At 41.7% G+C, this 26160-nt stretch overlaps 1 protein-coding gene and 1 long non-coding RNA gene across 5 annotated transcripts in view; one reads left to right on the forward strand and one right to left on the reverse strand.

Moving 5' to 3' along the window:
* Positions 1–855: 855 nt before the first annotated feature.
* On the forward strand, positions 856–12867 carry LOC148677525 (uncharacterized). The gene is made up of 4 exons (XR_015940138.1): positions 856–1589; positions 3252–3532; positions 12101–12140; positions 12601–12867. It is a non-coding gene; the product is annotated as an uncharacterized LOC148677525 (long non-coding RNA).
* The window catches only part of stox2a (storkhead box 2a), a 97809-nt gene continuing 79926 nt past the window's right edge, over positions 8278–26160 (reverse strand). For all 4 annotated transcript variants that reach the window (XM_088639576.1, XM_088639600.1, XM_088639583.1 and 1 more), the window contains 2 exons: positions 19181–21461; positions 8278–11866 (listed from right to left, as the gene is read on the reverse strand). In XM_088639576.1, the coding sequence (XP_088495702.1) occupies positions 11668–11866; positions 19181–21461 (2480 nt within the window). In that variant the 3' untranslated portion in view covers positions 8278–11667. The remainder of the gene's footprint in view (positions 11867–19180; positions 21462–26160) is intronic.

Raw genomic sequence — 26160 nt, forward strand, 5'->3', positions numbered from 1 at the left:
CACTCTGTATAATGTATAACAAGATTGAAATTGTCTGTGGGTCTAAACAGTTAATAACACTCTTCAAAACCTTTGTCACAACTTCTCTTGGCCAGATGCACAAGAGCAGCCACTATGAGGTCTTGCTGGCAATACTGTAATTCATCACACCACTCAAATGTAGCTGAATAAATGTTGAGTGCACCTCATTCTCAACAGCTCAGTTCACACGTGGTCCCTCGTGCACAGTCATATTGAAGCTGAAATGCTTCTGTCTTACAAAATACATCTGTTGGGACTACCTGTTTGCCAAAATGGCTACAGTTGCAGTCAGTGTTTGCCACAGAATTGTTTCTGCAGGCTAAAAGGCAGCAGAACAGTGCAGAATGCCTTTTGTACAGTGGTGTAGAGAAGCACAAGTTCACACACATACAGTACATGCGGACTGAGCGTTGTTTGTGCTGTGTAAGTCTGAGGGTAATGAGGTGTGGACATATCCTTCAAAAAAGTGAAGAAGTGAAAAAAGAATGGGTTACAGAATGATTAATCCACTGGCTCAAGTTTTGTTCATTATTCATTATTTGTTCATTTGTTCATTACAGAACATACCCCTCTTTGGTTCTGAAAAACTGGATGTTGCCAACAACCACTACCCCATTCTTTGAATGACTGCAGGGTATCCCATGTTTTAAACTGATTTTGCCTTTTGGGAAAGATATAAGAACTACGTTTCCCTACCTCACCATCAGCCTTGTGTGAAAGTAATACAACTTTGCATGCTGGCACTGTTAAAACATTTCGCTTTGGGAATGTTATGAAAACCTTGAATGGGACCATGAAAATTGCTACAAGCCACTAACCCTCTGTTCTCTAATACCCTTTAGCTGGGACGAATCTAAAAAAGAAAAGTTGAAGAAGGTCTGGAATACTTGTGCTCTTGTGTTTGTGGAATCTCCCACAATTGAAAATGTTGTAAATTATTTAGAAATTGATTCTGGGAAGCCAATATTTTATATTTGGACTTTATCACCAGTGCTGATGGCATTCGTGTACTAAATCACATGGACCTTTAATGAATTGTTTATCAGCAAAGCTTTTGTACACACTACCACACAGTCACGGTATCGTGAGGGGTTCTGTTTCCAAGCAGGACTGTGATGAGCACTCATGCTTGCATCTCGAGTGGGAACAGTGGAGATGACAACACGAGCCTTGTTTTAAAATTTAAAAAATATTATTCCGCTCTCCGTTTGATTGGATTTCCAAAACGTGTGAATTCAGGTAACTTGATCCCCATGAATAATGGGCAAGGAAAAGTCCCAGGTATGCAAGAATTCAACGAGCAGTTGAAATTGATTATTATTATTAGATTGATCAGTAATATAATTATTATAATGATCATGATTTTTGATGATGTTGGAGGCACTGCTGGCTATGAGTGTTTGGCCGGTTGTCTGAGAAAAGCATGTAGGGAAATAGCGAAAAACAGTGCCGTAGTCACAGTGAGGATCAGTCCAGAAAATGTTACAGCGCTGCCGTTTACTGGGAAGAAGAGGAATTGCAGCCATTTGAACTTCCCGGTTCAGAGCTGCTTACTGCAAACAATTTAGGTAGGAGATGAGATTTACCAGCTTGTATTTTCTATACTTTGTAGCGTTACCGTGAGTATTCAAATACAATAAAAAGCTCGTATTTATAGAGTGCAATCCTTAGAAGACATATATGCCTAAATAGGGTGAGCAGACGTCCTCTTTTTGAGACCTAAAATATCGGTCCGACCGGCATTAATAAAATTCCCAAAACTCTCCGGGATTTTGTTTGTTTTTTGCTTGTTGCTCGAACTGTGTAAACAAACAGGCCTAAACTTTAGGCTAAAGATTGTCCTTCGTTCCACGCATTACCGGTAGATGTTTTGAATTTACGTGCAGCGTAGCTTGAAATGGGTTTTTGTGTGTGTGGCTGTATTTATGGCCATGAGAAATAATGTTGAACTTTTTTACTTTTATTATATTTCAAAATGTCTCGTTAAAATCGATAAAGTTTGCAACCAAAGAAGACTTCTACGAAGTTATGATGTCTTCATTTTTCCCCAGATGTCAAGACTTTTGTTGTGTTAAAATGGGAAAAAAGGTTAGAATAGGGCTATCTTTTTTTCCCTTGTTTGCCATTATGGAAGAGAAAAATAGCAACCCTGTATTCTGTATTAATCAGAATTTTTAACAGGCACAATAAATGTGTCTGTATGAAAAAGATTTGAGCATTATTTCACATTTTTTCCTCCTACATTTCATGCGTTACTGTTCCAGAGAGAGGATGTCTCACTGTGCCCTACCCACAACTGAAAAGTTTCAGAACTAAGCACTAACTAAGCTGCTGCCCTGACCGCACCTGTTCTTAAAGTTTTGCAATTTCCATAAAAAAAAACAAGCTTTTGTCTCTCACTGTGCACCGCTAGCTCCTGTATTTTAGTGGGATATTACAGTATTTAATCTATCCACTTTTAGTCAGTTCTGGTGAGGGTCACATAAATGGTCTTTAAAAAGCCTCTCAAGGGGCGCGTTATTTTTGTAATGCAGTACTTTACAAACTCAGTAAACAGCTCATGTATATTTTTATATGTAGGAATACAAAGGCCCAGAAAGAGCTGGGAGCACAGATACCGCAGCTCTGCAGCTGTTACTGCGAAAAACCATTTCTCACCCTTATCCTAGAGCTCCCCCTGGCGGGCATGTATCAGTATTGCGGTATCTATTCTCTTTCTCCGCTGTGCACTGCAATCATTCTGCGCCGATTCTCAATACGGGACGGATGCTGGCAGTTTTTGTCATTGCCCTAGTCCTTAGCTGTGGGTGACATAAGAGATCAATTGACCCTTTTAGAAATTTAGGGTTAACACACGCCCGCATGTAAGGCGGGGCTGCACATTGGAGGTGGTGGAGGGGAGTCCCCTTGACCTGTAAAACGCTTTGAATGGAATCCAGAAAAGCGCTATATAAGTGTAAGGAATTTTGTATTATTACTATTATTAAGGAGAATTGTGACCTGCCATTCCAATACTTCTTTCTCTCGGGTGAGGTAGTGGTGAATTTATTTGTATTGTAAACCAGGGGTGTCCAATCGTGGTCCTGCTTGCTCTTTCTAAATCTCTTTAAAGCATCAGCACCTGGAAGGAATTGATTGGTGCAGTCATGCTAAGTAAGGGGCTGATGTAGGCCATGAATTGCTGAGATGGCCTGCAAATGGATTTGTTGCTCTCTTTCAATCATGTGCAGGAGGATTGAACACGTCTTCTGAGTGTCTCAACCACGAAGGCGCTTGCTGAGAGTGCTGTTTCAGCTCTAAGATCCAGAAGCACTCTCGTTCCGGCCCGGGTCACGTCACCAGTGGCCTGTGGTGTGGATTACAGGCCAGAGAAGGTGCCTCTCCTTCAGTAGGAACTGTTTCTCCTGCGAGCGAGCCAGGAGCTGTGGAGTGAGACCAAAGATGAACAGCACGGTGGGCGGTGAGTCAGAGGAGCTCAACTGGTGTGAGGCGAGACCTAAAGGCAGATCCGGTGAGTATAGGACAAAAAGATGTTTAACTGTTTCAATTAGTGCATGGTCTCACTGTGTTCGTATGGGTTTTCCTGTGAGTGCTCCAGTTTACACTCATCTTCCAAAGACGTACTGGGTTGGTATTTGGTGTCTTTGTGCACCTCTTCAAGGACTGAGGACTGAATAGGATCCATGATGACTACATTATGAAATCTGCTATGAGAAAGATTTCTTCTTGAAGTCCTGTGCTGCTGATATTGACTGTACAAACCCTGCTGGCCTGTTAACCTCGATGACCACACATAATTTGAAGAGTGATGTTTTTACCTACCGGAGAAATTAAGTCACTTATTAATTAAATAGGCTGATGAGACTGTCTTATTTTATATCTCAAGAGGAAACACCTGTCCATCATGTATAACTCAGCTATTTAATGAATTTTTCAGGTACAGTATGTTAAAATGCCTGTGTGCTTTTAGTGTCTAGCTAAATCAAAAAATGATCTGCTTGACTATATCTGGACAGTACAGGGTTTTGTAACTGATGGTTAATGAAACACAATGGCAGAAAATCATCCTTTCGCTTTTAAAATCCTGGCTTTTAAGCTGCATTTGTTCCTACTTGAATTCGATAGTGTTCCTGCTCATGACAGAGACCAGCCCCAGGATTTCAGAAACACAATGACACCAATATTTCTTTGAAACTAACAACTTGCTTTTGTGCAGTAACAATCTAACTGTCTTGTTTTACTGTCTTGCTCAGCATTATTCATTTTCAATTGGCTGACACCCTTATCTAAAACCCTCTTACATTTGGATCGGATTATACAGCTTTTTATTTTTACTGCACCCATTTGGGTGAAGTATCTTACTTAAGGTTACAATGGCAAGGTTTCACCTGGGATCTGAACCCACACACGTCTCGTCACAAACCCAGAACCCTACAAAATGTACAGCCCAGTAAGGGTTAAGTATTTTATCAAGCTATAGGTAAGGTTAAAAGGACAAAATATTTCTGAGGCAACAAAAGCTAAGGTGTTATGGGTTAATTTCTTAACTTTGAAGCACATAATCTTCACTTTTACTCCACTCAACTCAATAAAGTGTGTGCAATTTCTGACTTAGTATTGATGACTAAACTTTTCCTGATGTTTCAAAAGAATCAAAGGTTCATGTTCAAAGCTGCAGATTAGGCTCTAGAGGTCTCCTCCCTTCCATCTGTTCACAAGGCATAGGCGTCCCACCACCTGGCTCGCAGAGTCTCAGGTAGCTTTGAGCTCAGTCATGTCTGAGAGCCACACCCCTTTGTCTTAACACCTTGAAGGCAAACTTCAGCAAGGCTATACAATACATTCATTTCCGACCAGAATATTTACATCAAAGCATGTTTCATCCATGTAGATTTGCTTTGAGCTGGGAGATGGAAGATTGGTAGACAGGCACTGCCGTTTTAGCTGACGACGAAGAACTGAAGGATTATTACTGTTTCTGAACCAGGGCGCTTGTTAGGAGTGACTGAGCTGGCAGATTAATCCACCGGCTTCTTGGCTTTTCTCTTCCCAGCACTACTGGATATAAATTTAATCCAATTCATGCATTTTAGTAAATTTACTTTGCACAAGCTACAATCATCCTAAATTGTCTAAGGGACTAATAATTCCTTTGAATTCCTCTATTCCTTTCAAGCATTAAAAAGAAAGTCATTAAAAAACATTCACTTTTGAAATGAATAGTTTTGGAATTGATTTTTATTTCTGTGTATGGCCTAAAGTTCTCTAGTTACATTTTTATTCCTTAACATTTAAATGTTTTATTTTGAGGGGTTGCTGTGGTGTGTATATCTGTTAAAATTGATTTTTCTAGGTTGAATGGATAGGTTAAAAGGTTTTAAAAATGTTTTCACTCTGAGATCTTAAAAGGCTTTGTCTGGGCAAGCCAGTGTCTGTGATCTTGACAATTAGCAAATAAGCTTCACAATAATTTTGTGGGTGTAGATGGTGTATACACATGAATATAAGAAGTGAATGATTTCAAGTGAGTGAAAGTTTGCTTTGTGATGCCAGTTTTGAATCTTCTGCTGCAACCTGATATTGAATATTAACCCTGGTTATTAAAATGTTTTTGTTTCCTGTATGTTCCATCTGTGTGTTTTGGACACAGTGCCTATAGAGCTAGTTGTCCTGGTTTCACCTTATTTTTCTACATCTGTAAAGTGTATTCTTTAGTCCCTCATTTGATAAACTGCCATGAATACTTTTTTTAAAAGTTAAATAAATTGTTGTGAGACAAATGTTTCTAAAAATCTTGGATTTAAGAATTGAAATACGCTATTATATGGTTAAGAAAATGACAAGCATACTGCTATCTTCTCACACGGGTTTACCAAGAGTAAACAGAGAAGGAGGGTTCACCTACACACCCCACTTTGTTGAAACTGTTCAGCACAGCTCGATACACACCATCTCTGGGCTTGAGCCCTGTCAACTGTCCACACAGACTTCAGATAAATTTGGATCTGGGCTCAGAGCAACCCAGTCCAAAGAAGTGGTAACATTACCGTATATATATTCTTAAAAATATTCTTTACTCCTGTAATAGATTTTGTCACACCCGAGGTTTCCTGGATCTTTCCAAGCAAAGAGTTTGAAATTTGCACATGGAGGATGTGGGTCTCATTTCAGATTTAAATCAGGGTTTAGCAGGGTATTGATTGTTTTGACATGTCTTTTCCAGCAGAATTTATTCTTAGATTCTTTTGAGTGCTTCACAAATAACTGAAGCATGATTTACCAGCCACAAGATTTCTAGTTTTCAGAAAAACCACAATATAATATTTATTTTTCCAACTGTAGTGCACACATTAAGCCCGAGTGCTTCAGTAGGGACCGAAGCCCAATAGCCTTTCCATCTCTTGCAGTTGGCAAGTAACCCTACAATTTCCTCTGTTTCCGATCAAACGCCTGCTGTAGGCCTGGGACATGGTGTTCGCTGGATGCTCTTGCAAGAGGTGGGGAAGAGGGAGCAACACATACTCGATATTTTCCTCAACAGAGAACACTGCGACACAAGTATTCCGAATCCTTGGTTACAAAGTCAACCCAGCAGGTTTCTTCGGAATGATCAAACCAGGGGATACAAGGAACTACGTGGAAGTGCATTTTGTACTGAGAACAGGAGGCACTTCTCTACCCAAAGGGTTGTGGGAGTCTGGAACAAGGTAGCCCATCCATGTGGTGGAAGCCGATACATAAAAAAAAAACAACAACAAACCATTAACGCTACCTAAATGGCTAGATGGACCAAACAGTTGCCTCTCGTTTGTATCCTTTCCTATCTTCTTCGCTTGGTTGGGTCTCGGTGCTGTACACACGGTCCAATCTAAACGAACTGTGTTAAGGCGTCAGTTACTGTAAACCAACTGGATTTTCCTAAAGAGCCAGGCAGAAAGTAATAAAGAAAATAAAAGGTGGGATTCAGCACCAAGCCCATCACCTTTTTGCGCTTGAGGTCCACTTTTATAGTGGATGCATCACTTATTCATCTCGCCCATTTTTTGTTAGATACAGTAACTCCTACTGTTTAAGTTGGACTTCTTTTAGACCAGCTAGCTGATTCTTGTATCTCAGTACTAAAAAAATCCTAATCATATTTGTTGTTTTAGAGTATGCGCGATTTAACATGCATCATCACTTACATCCACAGCTTGATTTCTCTTGTACAGTATGACAGTATATAGAAAAAGACCAGACTTCTGAGGCACTGAGTGTTACACTAAACCTTAGAAAAACAAATCAACATTGTGCACAATACACATGTGAAAATATTGTTTATACTGGAAAGTAAAAACATTATCTTAACCTTTTGATTTAATTAACACCTGCAATCTTTTGTTTGCAAAACAAGAAAAATTGTGCAAGTTGCATCTCATAAGTAAAATGAGTCAATGCAAATTGCAAAAGGGTGATTATAATAGATGATGATTAATTTGCATGCTACAAAATGCATGGAAAGAGTAAAAAGCACTCTCAAGTTGGTTAAACAGCTGTGCACACATTTATTCTCTTTATGCTGAGTAATAAGACAAATGTTGCTTTAAATTGACCTCATCCTTTGTTTTCTGGATTGGAAAACAGATATGCAGCAGATGTTTTCTGGTTCAACAGCTGAAGAAAACAAATGTTAAGTAGTGTTTAGGGCTCTGGGATCATAACTAGGTGGTGGTAGGTTCTATTCCCACGCAGGGTACTGCTGTTGTACACGTGAGCAAGGTACTTCATCAAGATTGCTTCAGTAACGTGCCCAGCTGTATAAACTAAATGGGTACAAACTGAAGAAGGCTCCATGGCCGAAACGTTGTGTTGTTTTTCTTCTCTATTCAGCATGGAATAAACCTATTACTTGTTCCTTTACTGTACAAATTGCTGAAATGGACAACTACATAAAAAAAATATTAAATGAGGTTCCTTCATCAGTTATCGAATCTTGAACATAACCAATACTGTACATACTTGAGGTTTTAACAGTGGAAGCAGTGTATGAACTGAATACAGATTTATAGTTTTCATGTGTTTAGGCATCTTCGTTTTCATCCATCCGTTATCAGAAAGCATCTTAAACCTGGCTGAGGTTAGGAATTCCAAACCTGTCTCGCAGTCACAGAGCCCAAGGCAGAAAAACATCCCTGATGACAGAAGAAGACGACCATTCCTATTCCTGATTATTCGCCATTTCTGAGACTACAAATTAACCAATCCATTCAAAAGATATAACCAAACGTTATTTTATTGTCTTAAAAAGTTAACACAATCCCCAAAGGGTATATCACATACACTACAACAGTAAACACCATATTACTACACAAAAGGGACTTTCAAATATTATAGACATTACAAAAAAAATCCCTCATTTCTCTTAAGTTATTATACTAAGCATGACAGATAAACATCATTTACAGTATGATACACTGTCACAATTAAAAACAATGTTATAGTACGCTGTTAGAAATCAGTAATGTTAAGGGAAGACATTTCATGGACTGTCATTATTTCATATGAAATATTATACAGTATAAACAGAGCATCCTTCTGGATGGGCTTTACAGCTACCAGGAACCAGGCAATTCAGTGCAAACGTGTTTATACAAGGCAGGCTCGGCTGCAGTACTCCCTTCTGACTTTCAAAGGAAAACAAAAAACAACATTTTGAAGTGGTACACGAAGTGCAACCGTTAAATTAATCCTCAGAAAAGACCTCTTTCTCCGAGCTGGCTCTCAGATTTTGATTATGCTTTCACATTGATTGAAGAATAATGAAAACATAACAATGGCGCAAACAGATTTCAGACAGAAACAGAAGTGCAGTGCTGTCTGGGTCTTGAAAGTGGAAAAATTCACAAAGTGCAGGTTCTGACTCACTGCACTTCTGGCCTCAGCAGGTTTAACGAACTCCGATACTGACAGCAATTAAAACTTTTCCTACGTTCCATTTTAAAGAATCACTGATGTGGTCAATCATTGTCATTTTATTAAGCTTGTCTGACAGCACAAAGCCTCATTTCAAGTTTCTAATTTAGAATTCATTAAAAAAAAAAATCTGTAATGCCCGACAGGAAAAAAAAAAAAAAAAAACCTATAAAGGGTTTACCAATATGGAAATGTTTCACAAACTCACTGAGAAAGTATTAGCATTGTTGTTTCTCTACTAAAACAAACTATTTCAACATATGCAATACAATTTTAGTTTTACATTATTACCGTTTTGTTAAAATGCAGTACAACCATACTTGCAATTAAAATTCACAGTTTTACTATTTTTAAAACAAATTCCTTTTGAAACATCTTGCAAGTTGCAACCTTTAGTCGGGAAGTTTGGGTCTGTGTGTGCATACATTAGTCTATTTTTGACAACCTAGGCTGGTAAACATAGTTTTTAGACAATTGCTTTAATATTCTACAACAACCACCTTTTTATTTAGAATGAAACAGAAGCAGATTTATCAGACCTATTTCTGAGCAAAGGCAAGGCATTATTAACGTAAGAGAAGAATTTTGTTTTCAATCCCATTTTAAGTACAACTATTCAATGATGCTAAACCCTGATGGTCTGACAATGAGTGTGTTGGGTAACAGTCCAGAGGCAAGTTGTTTTTTATTACAGAAAACCCAAACAGCAGAAAAGTCCCAAACCAAGTTTAAGGGAAGATCTAAGATGGGTTAGGCTTCAGGTGTGAAACAAGAGGATTGTCCAAGTCCAGTGTCCAGCAGGTGGAGAGCAACCTTTGCATTTCAGCTCTAAATCCACCTTTACAAAGGGACAGAAGATGTAAGCAAAGCAAAATGATAAATCTGGAGTTTATTATTCAGTGGGACTCAAAATACAAATTTAAGAGCCCAAAGCAGATCAAACATGGCTGGGAACAGAGAAACTGGTTAACTACAGCACTTCATTAAAAACTGAATCTCAGTTAGTCCTCTTGAAAAAGATCCATGACTGTACAACAACATTCACAGAAAACAGCGTGATATTGTCTTATAAAGAATCTAAGCTTTTAAGTTTCATCTTCTTGCGGTCACGAACGCTGTGGAGGTAGTTATGCATGTGTGTATGTACTATATAACACAAAAACACCATATGGTCATTTCATCCAAAGGGGATTGCGTGGAGTCTGGCTCAAAGAGCAACGGGGGGTTTAAAACATTTCCATGCCAGCTGCAGTTCCTGCACACGATAACCGCCTACAGGAGATACTACCGTAAATTTTAACACTGCGAGTTTTAGCACCTGAAAAACGTCAATTCAGTCACCTTGTTAGAAACAAATGCTGCCTGGGCAGCTGCGATTGTCAGAAACGAAGAGGGCACTGGGCCTTTTTCTTGAGAGTGGTGGCAGTCCTGTGCCTGCCTGGGGTGGGGTGGGGTGGGGGGGGTGAGGGTGACAGGAAGGGCTCAGTTCATGACATGCCATTTGCTTTAATCAATCAATCCCCCTCCCCTGGAAGATGGAATCAAACGAGGCCTCCTGTGGGGGAGCGGCCTGCTCCAGCTGTACAAGCAGCAGGCAGACAAGAGGCGCTCCTCCCCAGCTGGTACTTGAGTGGAGCTGTGTCCACGTGTCCCGTGGTTGGACACCCAGTTGTCATTTGGGCTTGTGGGCCGACGGTGCCAAGAGGCAAAGAAAAAAAAAAAGAAAAAGAAAAAAAATGGGACAAGCAGACGACAGGAGGGGGGGGGCGGAGAAAAACCCCACCAAATTAGCAGAGGAAAAACTAGCTGCGTGGAAGAGGAATCCTTCATATTTGCTGGTTTTGAACCCACAGCCTTCCCTGTTCTTCCGCTATCCCTTTACAAATAAACATGGCGCCAAAAAGACCAGATTCCCCTGTAAACACAAGTTCCTCAAAGGCAGTTCGCTCGACCGGATGTAGACCAAAAGACGCAGAAAATCTTAGCAGCTGGACTGTTTCTAGTAACATTAAGCAGACCCGTAAATGTATTTGCCCCTAGTAGTAATTTTGACTTTCGTTGATGTATACAGATCTGGAACTTTGCGTCTGCTGCCTGTTGTTGTGTTGCCGTACAGCGACACCAAGGAGCACCTGTATCAGCGCTTCAGAAGAGTGCGCCTGTGTTGGTCACAGACCCATCTGGTGAACTGTTGCAAACCCTGAATAGTGACACGAGGCAAAGAAAAAAAAAAAAGCACGTGTTAAGAGTATAACCACCCGTGACCTGAGATTCTCCAAGAACAGGAAAAAAAAAACAAAAAACGGAACTTAAAACGTCAAGGTCACAAACAATCAAAACACGGTCCTGTACGTGAATGAAAATGACATGCTGTCTGTAGGCAAACAAATTACTGGCCCATAGTGAGCGAGAAATATGAAAAAGCTGCACTTTCATTTTTATGGTCAGCTCAGATGAAGGGAATGAAGAGCCTTTTTTAAGGGGGGAAAAAAGCTTCCATCTAGCTTTTTATTTTGCTACTTTTCAAGTCAGCAACCACAATCAGCTTTAGGTTTTTGTTTTTAAAGTTTTACATATGCTGTACATCTCACATCCATTTAGACAGTCTGGAATCGATCCCTCTTTTACGGCCCAATTCTAACAGTCCCGGTGCGGTTTATGGTTTAAGAGAGAACCCTTGACAGCGGATGGCTTTCAAACACTGGTAATGGAAGCTAAGCAGTTTGATGGTTTTTGCAGTTTCTCGGGTTCGGCGGCGGGGGTGTCTGCAGCTGTTCGGAAGCTGAAGGACGGAGTGCTGCTCATTCCCACATGGCCTGGGCTTAAAGCTGGGTTCTGACGCCTGTTGCTTTCGACAATGCTGGAGGTGTTGGAGGCCAGACTCTCTCGAGTGCTACAGGAGGGAGAAAGAGAGGGAAAACAAGAAAGCAAAACAAAAAAACAAGAGGAAAGAAAACAACATTTTTTAATGGGCTTCCTGTGTTTGCATGTGATGTCATATGAGTAAGACTTCTGGCTTTGATTGTTCACATATGGCTGCAGTAATGCTTCCCAGACACTGGCCGTAGTTAAGTTGTTTCAGTGCTCCCCTCTTGTAAAAACAAAAACATCTCCCTTTTCTTTTCAGCCACAAGATGTCAAAACTACACCGTGTGAGGAAGTGAGAGGTAGGTATGTATGATCAGTGTACATCATACAGTACGTTATATAAAACCCAACGTGGATGGACGTCTTGGTCTTGGTCTTGGTGGAACTTTTCCGAAGGACAGAGGGGTTAGTGATTGGTAGACCTGCAAAGGGTGCAGAAGCATACAGCAGGGAGCGATGCTTTTTGAACAAAAGGAACCTCGGAATAACAAGGAACATGCAAAGACACACAGGAACACGTCAGGGCACATCTAACCAGAGATAAATACAAATCAGGAGTGTAGCCTCCTGTTCCTTTGGGTCACAAGGTGTTTTTCTGACGGCGCACTCCATTGCAAAACAAGACTACTTGTAAAACACCTAGAATTTTCAAAGATTGACACAGAAAAGCCCAGTTTTTCTATACAAGCACACACATACAGTAGACGACTGTGATTCTGAATTTATGAGATTAAGTTTTCTTTTCATCCTTGCACACAGAAGTAAAGGACTAATGCCATCTGAAGAAAAGCTCCTCTGGCTCTCCTAGCACAAGTGTGTGCAAACCCAGCATCAGTAAATTCATTTTTAAACTAAAGCCAAAGGGGCTGAGACTTTAACTGCGACATTGCTTTGGATAAAGCAGTTAGAAGAGGGATGGATGAGGAACCTCCAACAGTGGGGACTGCCATGGGATTAACACAAATTCAGTATTTTGTAACATAACCCAAGAAACCAAATAAAATTATCAAGACCAACAACAGAAAAGCTACATTTCAAGACCTTTTGTTCTGGAACAAATATAATAAGGAATAAGGAAACACATTTTCCCGTTTTTCATGTTTTTAGGTAGATGTCAGAGGACACAAAATGTGGACGTCAAATAGATAAGACTAAGCAATAAGATTTCTTTTATCGCTTTTGTCTAAAGTTGCCACACGTGATGCCTATTATATCAGCAAAGAGAACATTGAACTGTGCCAGCTGCCTCACTCTGAAAGCTAGAATGTCACACATGCCAAATTGAAATCAAAGTCATACTTTCCTAACACTAACACTACAATTTCCCTCCTTTCCCAGCTGAAAATCAAGATGACTGTGACGAAGTTTCATGTGGTTACTGCAAGCTACAGACAAGTGGGTGCAAGCAATGTTCAATGGCATGCAAACCTACTGAAATTAAAGAAATAACCATCCTTTATCTCACATCGAAAATTAATCCAGGGATACTTGTCAGACTGATAGCAAAAGGCAAAAGGCACCAGCACAGCCCCCTTTTAACCTAGAAGCTGAATAAATCGGGCCCTGGCCAGAGCGAGGTTGGGACACCTCTAAGAAACACCAGGTGGCTGCTCTAAGTGGCTTTGTGAGTAGTGAACAAGATCAGTTATTCCCAGCACAGTGTTAATGCTGTTCGAGGTGCTGTCCTTCAGAAAAGATGTCGAACCAGACTGACTTAATCAGTATAGACCCTATAGAGCTGTTGTTAAAAGAGTTTGGCTGTTGACTTCAGTGTCCTGGTTAAATTCCTGTCTGGTCTTGGGGAATCTGGCCATTCTGACGTTTCCTCTGAATTCACCTGAAGCCATTTCTCATTTCTTCACCTGAGCTGCTCTTTGCTGGGATTGCTGGTGCAGAATGGGTGCTGTGTGTCCACCCACTAGGTGTTGCACCTCAGTGGTGGGTGGAAGAGGGTCCTATCCTATCCTTAAAAGTGCTTTAGGATGCTTTGGTGATGAAAAGCACATTTTCCTTTATTTTGTTCTGCTAGGAACTGGAAAACCCCCAATTTACAGTGACGAACTAAAGCCCCATTTTCCCAGAAGGTCATTTTCTAGATCAACATTGTGCGAAATACCTCAGTCAAGGACACCCCTCAGGATTTGGACCCACAAACTTCCAGTTTTGCATTCAGAGCCCTGACCTCTAATCCACCCCAGCATATCTGGAGTCATAAATACAGAGGGGAACCACTGTGAGGACAAGCATGAGATTCTTTTTAACAGGAAGATAATCAACCTGCGGTGACCATTTTTCGGGCAATAGGTTTTAAAAATGGCTGACAAATTACCCACATGAGGGAAAAGAATTAAAACCTGCTGTTGTAACTCGGTGAGGTACATCGTTCAGATAGCCTAAATCTCCTGTCGAGGCAAGAGCTAACAGGTCCATTTTCAGAAACAATGACATCACTGCTAATTTCATGAGTCATCTAGAAAACTGCATGGCTCTGTAAGGCTAAAATTAGAAGCTGATTGCAGTCTGTTCATAAGTCATCTTGGTTTATTAATTTTTTTTGCACCATTTGGAACCTAAAGCTCATGGCATTAGCAATGATGTCTTTTGATTTATAACTCCGTAGAAAAGTACACCAGGTTTTCATTACATTGCAGTAAGGAAGTGAAATGGATTAATTCTAGAACAACTGTAAATTATATGTGGAAACCAATGTCTCCCACTTTGAACAGCCTAGTTTGGGAACCCCAACATGCCAGTTTAGCCTTCCAATGACTGAGTGGAAGCATTCACACTGCATTTCTTCACCACATTTCAAAGAAAGCTGGGAATTTGGCTGAAAGATGGGAAATTTAGGAATGACGGCAACAGCAGATATTGTTGCTCTGCCAATTTGCACTTCCCAAGAAGGAACAGGCAATTGCTTACGAGAATATGGGATTTTTCTCACAGTATGAGACAGTGGCTACTGTACCACTATGTCTTCAGATATGCTGGAGTTTTAACAGCATGCAATACTTTTTAAAACACATAAAACATTGTAAAAGGAGAAACAGCTTTTCCATCATAAGACTAGAGAATATGACCAAAAAACAAAAGCCTAAAACGTGAACTTGTAGTGTCATGTTGTTTTATGATTAAAAGGTAGTGAACTGTGGGATCTTTGAGACTGCTTGTTAAGTCCTGAAATTAACGAGCAGAGATTAGATGTGATGTCCCATTACAAAGCTTTCCATCAACGTGAAATGTATAGTATATTATTAGAACTAATCTCTAATTTCATCCAGTGTTGGCAGTGCAGCCGAATGAATGAGCCCTTGGATTCACCGACAGGCTGTGGGTTCGAGTCCCTGCTGCAGACACTGCTGTTGTCCTTGAGTGAGGTACTTTAGCCCAGCTGCTCCGGGACCAGTGTTGCTGGAGAGTCAGGTCTTTGATGAAATGGGTTAGGATTCTGGGGTGGAGGGGGGAGTCACCGAACACCACAGAAACCTGAATGAGCTCTGGACAGATGAGCAGCTGAGGCTCAGAAATGGACCTGACCTCATTTCATCCAGCTTTCAGAACCTTCTGTACCCCCTGCCAGGCCAGCTGAGAACACTACCACAACTACAACCATGACTTATGACTTCTTCTACGGCCCAAGCAAACAGCAAAACATTCAACGGAATTTAACCTGTAAACAGGAACGCTGCCCACCAGACTTACCAAAGTGCCTATACAGTAACCACACCCACAATGTGCCAAAGAAAACCATGCATGGACAGGGCTGTCTCTGTTACACGCTCAATTTCTCGTCAATCTCTTCCTTTAAAGACGTTGTACATATCTGAACATCACCATTCATTCTATGTAACTGTTTTTTTTTTTTTACACAACACTTTCTGGGGAACAAACACTGCAATTCAGTTACTTGACAAAAAAAATGCAATTTCTTCTAACAATTTAAGCAAATGATATATCTCAGGTTTCCCGATACCTAAACACGAGAAGTGTGGGGGACGAGGAAGGGAGCATTTAAAGTCAGGCCACATTTCTGTCACAGACAAGGATCTGAGGCACGCGCAGACCGTCCAATGCTTTCAACAGCATCGCCAGTGTGTGGCAATCTGGGACAGTGAATTCTCCGCTACGAATCCAGTACGTTCTTCACATCATTGTACTAGTTTAGAATTTGCAAGGCGCTTTGCATTTAAAAGTGAACAATGATATAGAAGTTCAAAAAAGATACCAACTATGCCAAGGTGATTTAAAGGAAAGTTAAAATGGCAAGGAGATGGACAAAAGGCAACATCCACAAATGTACCAAGTGCTTGAAAAACGGATCAGTCGTGGACCAAATCTGGTTACAAAGATGTGTCTGAGAAGATAAACAATTGCAGTGGGTATCACATCATAGTTAAAGACTACTTTTAAGCAGCTGTTTTTGGAAACATCAAACGGAGACTGAGCTTTAGGGGGTCAATTACTCAGGCTTTGCAAGTTTCTTTAAAATGAAGAATATCACCAAAACTCAAAACAGGTGCGAGGTTTCTGAAGTGGTTGGACTTTACATGAAGTCACACACCTCCTGAGGTAATCACAGCTGCACTGGTCTGTGCTGCTCTCTGACAACACGAAAGACATTTACTTTGTGGTGTCTTGTTACTTTTAGTTCCAAATAAATCCTAAACTCAAGATATTACTTCGCTCATGTACGACACCTTGTCTTTTAGAATTAAGCCAAGAAACAAGGTTAGAATGTAAGTTGGCTGTGGTAAAGATGTTAAGAAAAAAAATGTGTAAGATATGTGCAGTTCAAAATGAGAACAAACATTGCTGCCATTGTTTTCGTTATTAAAGCTGAGCTTTTACGGACGAACAACATTGTAGCACAAAAGCACAATTTTAGAACTGTGTTTATTTACTACTAGAAAAACATGACTAGAAAATAATTCACTTGTGTCACCAGCAGTAACCAAAATTCTTCCAAGCAAAAGGTCTTGACCCCTCTCTCTTCCAAAACCCTCGACGCGACCCTGAAACCCGTCTCTCAGAACCACAGCTGCACCCACACAGTGTGAGTTTGAACTCTAAGGATGCAGTACCTGTCAGTTTCGGGCTCTGACCTGTCTTGTCCCATTTCCAATCAGAGCTTCTACTACGACGCTGTTCCTTTACCTCCACTACCCTCTAGCTTGGACTCATGGAGCTGCCAAACAAAGAAAAGGCTCTAAAACTTTCTCAGAACCTCGGACAGATCCTTCAGGGGGAAGGTCCTGAGGTACAGAGCGGATTCTGTGTGATCGAATCCATTTACAGAAAAGCCAAACACATTACCGAAACGATGCATGCTTTTGTTCTATCACAGAGTGCTGCTTTCATTGAGGGGTGGCAACTGAGCTGTCATTAAAATTCCATTTGGGGAGCAGGGCTCACATGCAGAAGAGCAGCTCGACACGAAGACCGTGGACTGACAGTGGTCAAGTACTGTCAGAAAGGGACTGAGCTGGGGCAGGCACACGGGGTGAGGGCCAGTGCAGGGAGGAGCTCGGATACAGAAAGGATGGCTATATACAGTAGGTGAGACAAACAATACAGGTACAGTAAGATGCTATATGTAAAAACATTTTTTTTAATAGGCAGAATTTAAACACACCAATAATTGAACAGTTCACACAGTCACAAAAGACAAAGAAAGGTTTCTTAGATACATGCTAGATCTAGAAAATTAATTACAATGAAACAGGTCCTTTTTTACAATTCAGAACAAACGTCTCTTTAGTTGATCTTATTTCACCTCTTTTTCAGCAGCAAACATCCAGATTCATTTTCTTCAGCATATTGATCTCACAACAAACCTTCATACAGTTCCCGAACCACACAGGACTGAAAGCATCTGTTGGGGCTCATGTCAGTACAAGGCAATTCATTAATTTACCTGCAGGGTGGATCATAAAGACCCAGGATTCTTCTGTAACAGAGACATTCACAACATGTGCAACCTTAACTCAAGAGAGGGGAGAACAAAACAACTGTGTCTACAGCAGAAAAACAGCTTGACGTCTTTTTAGTTTATAGCCTGCCTTGATAGATTTCATGCAACAGCATTCAATTAAACAGGTAGGACCCAAGTTTTTTGCTGCAGTAGGCTGGGATGGACATTGTGGGCTATGTTGCATGGTGTAAGCCAAAGGGAACAAATTGTGCATCTATTGTGATAGATTGTGCTCACCTCACAATTAAAACACTAGTAATACAGTTTATATTAGTAAAAAGGGTCATTAAGATAAAAAAAAAAGATACAAGCAATCTTTGGAGAACAACTGAAGAACATGTGGTCAAACTTTTCCTGTAGGTGTAACTCGAAAGTTTACAACTGAGTGCTATGATCAAGCTATAAAGCTACCGAGGAAGATTTATCAAGGACACTACACCAGGTAAGTTACAGTATAGCATTTTTTCTGAGAGGATACCTTTAAATATTTCCGTGAGGCAAACAAAAAATGCACTTGGTTAAATTGTCAATTAACCTCCATGTTCAAATTATTCAACGTCATGGGTATAACACTGTGATGAAAGTTATAGCAAGTACCTTCAGGGACCATCTCTCTAAAAGCTGGTCACAGTGAATAAATACAATAACGATTCACAACAGAGCATTTGGATCACATTTTAACCCTGTGTGTGCTGAACACAATGCAACATAGAAGGTAAAGGTTGGTATGAGGACAAAGAATACAACGATTTCAATAAGTCTTTCAAGACTGATTGTAAATCCACTGTAACAAAAACCTTTATGTTGTGCATTTGCTCTGGATCTCCAAATAAACAATGGATATCACCTTATTAGAGATAAAACAGTTTACAGTAAAAAAAAAAACATTTCTATGTTTACATGAATGGAAGGGGTTCATTTGGGATTGGCCTGTGAAATAAAACTGGCTGCTGTCACCTGAAAAGAACTGTTTAAGTTCTTCTGTAGCAATAAAGACAACCACAGCATGTGCCTGCCTCTACATTTCTCAACTGGTAAAAAATAAATCCCCTCCCAAGGAGAAGTCATCTTTCCTACATCAACTTCCAGAGGGAAAAGCGGAGCACTGTCCGGAAAAGCCGTGCAGGTGAGGTGCTGGATACTTCTTTTGTTTCTGCAGAAGGGCTGCAGTTTCTCAAAAATAACCTGAGGGGTTTGTTTTTTTGTTTTTTTTTTGGGGGGGGAGGGACAAAAGTAATCAACCTTAAATGCCGATTTTTCACTGTGAACGAAGGGGACAGCTCCTCTATTGACAGACTGGTTCAATGAGCCCACCCCTCCCAAAACAACCTCCTTCCATGTAAACATAGCTGGCTGTCCTCTGCTTACCGTGGAGAGTTAAATCCACTGTCTACTGTAATGCTGCTGCTGTCCATACTGTCGAGGCGGGCGGAGTGGGCAGATTTTTGGCTGTTATTATTCTCGCTTTCCTTCGGGCTGAGGAGGGTGAGGTTCTTCTCGAACTTGCGCTGCAAATCCCTCTCCTTCTCCCGCTCCAGCAGCCACTGCATCGTCCCGCTGCCCTCCCGGCTCTTCTCCTCCTCCGCGTTCTTGTGCGCCCCCTCGTCCGAGTCGTCGTCCGACACGTTGTAGTAGTCGAACGCGGCCTCCGCCCCGGAGGACTGGTCCGGGCCCTGCGGCGCCGACGGGCCCGGCGAGCCCGAGAGCAGGCCCGGCTGCTCGAAGTGTTCGCAGCCGCCGAGGACCTCCGCCGATTTCCCGTGTTGGGCTTTCCGCAACGTGCCGGATTTCTGGTAGGGGTTTTCTACGTAACCAACCGCCAGTGGGTTGTGAGGAGGCTTAAACAAAGTGTCCTTGCTAAATATTTCTTTTCTTTTGTCAGCGCTGCAAGGGTCAGCATTGTGTTGGTGTATCAAGCGTCCATTTGGTATTGGTTCTGGCGTCGGGCTTGGTGCCGGCACACTGATGCCATTCTGCCCCTTAGTAGCATCCTCTTTATACTCACAGGAGTCCCTGTTGAGGAGTGGGGTCTGCCGGTCACCTGGCGATACCTTTTTGACACCGTCTGACAACGTTAAAGTATCATGATCGTTTTTTACTAGCGGGGAGGGAGCCGTCAGGACGGTTTCATTTGATGTATTGCACTGAAAGTAATCATCTGCTGTGGGCTTGGGCGAGCAAGGTTTCAGCTCACTAAAGGATGACAAACTGTCTCTCGTTCTGTTCGGTTCCAGTGGGCTGCAGACCTTGGAGTCGTCAAAACCCCCCTTCCCCACGTCAGGCACGCAGACTTCAGCATTAAAGTTAGCAGCAGAAAACAAGATTCTTTGATAGTGGTGCGTCTGAGAGGGCCTCAGTGTCCCATCGTCCACATAGTAGCGGCCCTGTCCCCTGTCATCGGGGCTGCAGCCTTCAAAGTCCTCTGCTGTTCCAACAGAGGCAGCCCCAAGCGGGCCCTTCGAGTTGTCCATCGAGCGGGACCTCTCCTTGGCCTTGCCAGACCTCTCGTTGCGGGACTTCCTGTCCTGCGTGTGGCTGTGGCTGCGGTGCACCTTGGAGTGAGAGGTCCCCCTGGAGGGTTCTGGGAAGGGCATCTCTGTCCTCCTTTTGGCAAGCTCCCCGGACACGTCCCATTCGGGGGTGACCGGGAAGTGGGACTCCACGACACTGGGGTTACTGTGCAAGACGAAGTTCCCCCCGTTGTGTGCCGCCGAGAACGTCCCGTCGCGCGGCGACCGGACGAGGGAGGAGCTGTAGAAGTCGTAATCGCGCTCGCCGGCGAGGTCAAGATGAGAGCCCTCCGAGGGGTCCCCCTTGGATGCCCGAGTCTTACTGTGAGACCGGGACTTCCCATGGCTTTTCCTGTGGCCCCTGCTCCTCTTGCTTCTCGCGCTGTGCTGGGCCGAGGAGCCCGCTTTGCTCCTCTGGGCCTTCTCCTCCTCCAGCCTCTTCATCAGCGCCGTGTGCCTCATGACGTTCTCCACCGTCAGGTCGGGGTTGATGCGCCGGATGATCTCCATCTCCACCTCCCTGGGGATCGTCGTCGGCGTGTCCTCGTCCCTCAGGGGCCACTCCTCCGGGGGGAACTGCGCCGAGAAGGTGGCCAGGTGTTTCGTCTTGTCCTTCTTGAAGCTCAGCCTGAACAGCTTCAGCCCGAACTTCTTCGGCTGCTTCTCCCCGCCGCTGCCCCCTTCCTTGTGCTTGGTCAGGGTGTCCGCCTTGTAGGAGAAGTTCACCGTGCTCTTGCTCTTCTCTGTGGCGGCCGCTTGGTAGAGGGAAGGGGGGCAGTAGGGATCTTTGAGGTCCTTCGGGGACTTCCTCTGGAGGGTGGAGGCGTGGAGGCTGTGCATGTCGTCCCGGTAGCAGTTGTAGGAGTCGCAGTGGTTTTTGTGGTGGGCTCGTTCCCTCACGCAGCCCGAGGCGGAAGGGGTGATGGTTCCGGACTGGGGGGAAGTACATTGCTGCGGTCGGTCGGGTATCCTCTCGTCCAGGTGATACCATTTACTATTGGTCCGAATAAGGGAGGGGGTTATAAAATAGGTCTGTGGGGTAACAATGAAGTAACCCTCAGGGGTGGGGTAGATCTTCCTCTCCCGGACAAGCATGTTGAGAGTATGGCGCAGAATTTCAGGGCTTGGCGTTGGTACGCCTAAAAAAATAAAGAAGAAACTATTTTAATGGCTAGCATGGCATTGCTTGCTCTACATGAGGCACCTCTTGTTAAATTAGGCACCAGAAGCACTCTGTCGACGCACATTCTACCGTTAGCGATATTAGGAATATTTTGTGAACGAGGCTAACTTTTTAAGGACGTGAACTTGGAGTAATGCACAAATACAGACCTTTCCAAAAGATGAACGTGGCACTTTGCCTGATTATTGTTGCTACTATTACAGAAATCAGCCAATAGCATTACATTAAGATGAATTCTTACCCAACTGTGAAAATAAAAGCATTCTGAAGTGTATTAGATGTGGCATCCTTCTGTCACAGAATGTAGGAAAAAACAACTTTTAATATCACAATAGTCTTGGCTGCTGAGATCCTGAGTGCAAAAACAAGGGAAGCCAACAATATTATTAAGATGATACGTTTTACGTACAGATTTCAATGGCTTTTCAAGTACGGTTTGGAAGAAAGAAGCCTCTCTCACTGTCCCACAAAGCAAAACACTTCACCACATTTCCAAGTCATCCATTCCGAACACATTCTTGTCCTACGACCAAGAACTCAAGTGTCTGAGAGATGAGAAAATCATTTTCTCCCTGCAACAGGGCTTTCCAAGTTGTCCCTGAAGGTGGATCTTTGGCAGAACTGCCCTCTGACACAGAGGCAGTCCTCCCCCCTGCTCCAGAGCTGTGTCCTGTCCTGTAGATGGAACCCCCCTCTTTCTGCTAATCCGGCATTTCAGCACTTGAGGCATTTCTTGACGTTACATCATGATGTCCTGTTAGCCACTCCAGTGTGATGCAATACTTAAAAGTCAAGCATAGGATTTCAGCCAAAGCCTCTGTTCTCATCACTTTTATACATCATATAAAATACATTAAAAATACTATTTTGCAAGATGATGTGTGGTGAGACACACTGATATAATTTATTTTTGGGTTTAAATGAAGCAAGTGGGTTGGATGAGTGCTTCAGTGGTGCTGTTTTTTTTTGTTATTTTCTTAAGCATCACAGTTCAAGAAGGCTTGAAACATTTTGGCTGCTTGAACTGAGGTCTGTGTTGGTTTAATGACATTTTCCTGCTTATTAAATTCTGGGCTTTAAAAATAGCAATCATAATCTTACAAAGATAACACATTTACTGATCTTATGTTAGGCACTCGTGACACTGATGTGTTTTGAAAAAGACTACCCTATATCCAATTTCAAAAAGTACCGAGAGTGTTATAATGGATTGTTTTGTCTGTTCCAAACTAGTGTGCAAGTAGGCACATGCAGACTTGCAGACGGATAGTGTAGCAGTGGTCTAAAGCTATAAAAGCTTTCTCAAACAAAAAATCTGAGCTGAAATCAGTCAGCCTGTCAACACACCTATAGAAAGAGTACAAACATGAGGGGGCCAATTGACCCATTTAGCCTGTGTTTTTGCAAGCAGCTTAAGCATTTTGAGGATCTCATCCAGCTGTTTCTTCAAAGGAGCCTCCACACAAATGGAGTGATTCCAGAACAGCAACAAATGTTTTACAACTCGGTGACTACATCTGTAAACAATATTTTTAAAGTGAAGTCTCTGTAGTGCATTGTAAAATTTTAAGATAACATACCTAACATACAGACCAGAGCAAAATAACTGTATCCTAACATTGTTTACCTTTTATTGCTTCTCCACATTATCTAGAAACTGAAAATAATATGTCAACATAAATAATAAAGTCTTTTACTAGACAGCTTCTTGAAGCCCAGAGTTTCCCCATCTTTACATTTTTCCTACCTGCAAACAGTTTGTTTACAATGGATGTCATCTGCCTGCTGTTTGCACAGTCTTTAAATTTTGCTTTCTTGAATTTCCTTTGTGCCTTCAACTGTTTGCTTATCCTGCTAATTCGCTATTTTCTGCAAACCGACTGTACCAGAATTTAGTTGATGTTAAATCAGGAACAAATACAGTTTTAATAGAGCTTTCAGGTGCTCCAATAATTACATCACCTTAATCTGAAAATGCTTTTCTCAATTCCAGAAAGCAATCCTGCACTTTATCAAGGCAGTGAACAATAAACATCTTTAAGAATACAAAAAACATTTTTAACTTCATCTATTAAAAATCTAAAGAACTAAACTAAGCTAGACCAGTATTTCATCACTCTCATCAACAGCAAGAAGGCAGGAGGCAGTTTTTAAGTGCCATTTTAAAAGATTTAAAAGAAGTAAGTATAAGATGATCCACAAAGTGCATTTAAATCCCACTTTAGAGTAGGAACATTTCTTAGAAAAAATGTGGCATGAATGGAACACTTAAAAAAAACCTTGGAACTTCATAATCAAAGGTTTTTAAAAGTTATACTTTGCAACCAGAATCTATAAAGCTGTGTTTCAGAAATATAAAGACCTAATGACAGACGTTGGTCTGCGACACTGATCAGAAACATCTGTAACGAAATGTACAAGAAGTGGAACATAATACTCTGAAAAAATGTTTCACATCAATTAAAATGTTGGAAGCAAATCCATAATTTGCTGGCACAAAACTACATTTAAAAAATGCACTACTGTGTGCAATTTTTGTAGCACTCAAATTACATATCATTCACAAACATAAGTAGAATCTACCAATACTACAAAATAAAATACAACAGGAATTAGGAAATAGAAAGAGCCATTTGGCCCATCTAGACCTGTTCTCGAAAGAAGCCTGGTTTCAGACTGAAATACACTTCCATGTAGCATGAGAACTTTTTTTGTAAGAAAGTTACACATTTTACATTGGTGTCTCCTCAAGTCATGTAAGTCTGGTTTGAAAATAATGGGCACTTCTGACAGGCTCAACTCCATGTTAATAATTCTTACCATTTTAAGATAAAACTCTAAACTAATAAATAATTTTACAGCAGTTAAGTTTAATAACTTTTAACAACTTTTAATGAGAAGAAAAGAAACGTTCCTCATGATGGTAGACTAGTTCATTTTTGCGGAATCTTTTTTGGTGGATAACGCAATCCTTTTTTAAGTTGAACACGGTTAACTTGAAACCTGTGTGCAACCAAAGCTACTGTCCAATCTCTGCAACGGAGAGTAGCTTCACATTTTGGGTACGTACAGATACACCTTCTTTCAAATGCTGCTAGTAGCTCTCTTCAAGGTTGCAGAGAGCCTGCCCTGACCTTAACGACCTGAACCAGATTTCTTGAATGCCTGCAGGGTTGTCACCACCAGCACAGCAACCCCGGGCTCTGTGTAGTTCACAAATGACAAGGGACCGATTTTTTTTAAGGAGACGGTCAAAACAAATAGACTTACAGCAAAGCCCAAAGAAGCACAGCAAAGCATGTTGGATGCTCAATTAACATATGAATTGTTACAAATATGAAGACAAAATCAAAGGACAGGCCAAATATGGTTTCCATGTACTGTAAATTTAGGAAATGCTGAGACTGCATGCATCATAATGAAAAGCTGCACTAAAACACAATACAATCACAGACAAAAGGCGTGTATCCTTTCATTGGCTGATACTGTACGTTAAAATAAGGTCCTTGGTACCTGATAATTAAAGATCCCACAGAGCAGCCCACAAGAGCAAGGGTGTTTACCCAAAGTGTCCTGGCTCTGGGGTTGGAGAGTCTGACCTCCCCAAAGTTTCCCTTCCATTACACTGAAGGCATTCCTCACCTCTCTGCCTGATCTGTTGTGCAGAGGGGCCTGCAATTCAGTGGTGGATGAAGAGAGCCCTCCTACATACTGTATAAACCACATTGGGCTAAGAATGCCTCATCCTCTTCTTCATCACCGCCACTGATTCAGTGGATCAATAGATCCTTATTGCATTTATTAAGCCATATTTGCAAGCTGAAATTGAAACAGTTTTAATTGAAGATATTGGGACGTTTATGGTTTCAATGAAGTACATAAACCGTGAGGGGAGCATTTTTGTTTAAAGAGAGACCTCTCCAACCTATTACTTCCTGTTCTGTTGGTTCTTACTGGGTTCATGGCCTTTCTGTGCACCCAGTGTTGCGTGGATAAGGAGAGCAGGGAGCAAGGAGACAGAGAGGAATCTCGTGAGGGAACACCCGCTCTTTAACAGAGAAGAAGTGGAACGCATTCAAGAATTTTCCTCTGCACCCCAAATCTTGTTATAATCAACAGCCAATTCAATCTTTAGGACACAGGTTAAGACAATGAAAACAAAAACCCCATTAGGTACTGCACAGCTATCAGACATGGAAAAGGAATATATTCAGCATTTACTGTAAACTCATTCAAAAGTCAATTTTCTTATGGTTAATTTCCCCCCAAAGTCTTCAGTATCATGTTTTTACTCGGAGACGTTTTTAATGCTTCCCTTCATGAAATGTGGCGTTGGGAATAAATATGTACTTGCTTATTGCTTTTAAATACTGCTGCATGCTCTGCAGGAAGAAAGAAACTAAAAGGTAAAGGAAAACTTCAGCTTCTGAAGAAGCAAACCCAGCAGGTTCATTGTTGCATCGTGTTGGCATGGCAACTAAACTGGAATGATGTAATAGCAGGCAACATTTAACCCTCTGTAGTTAAGACTTATCAAGGGAGCTGGTAATTGTGCGGTCATGGTAGGAGCCACAGAGAGCCCGAGACGGACCGATACTGTAAGCAAGACCACTGCAGCCTCAGCATTCCAACAGAAGCCAAGCCTGTGCTTGCTG

The sequence above is a fragment of the Lepisosteus platostomus genome, chromosome 1 (genome assembly GCF_059453375.1).
Source record: "Lepisosteus platostomus isolate fLepPlt1 chromosome 1, fLepPlt1.hap1, whole genome shotgun sequence".
Taxonomy (NCBI): Eukaryota; Metazoa; Chordata; class Actinopteri; order Semionotiformes; family Lepisosteidae; genus Lepisosteus; species Lepisosteus platostomus.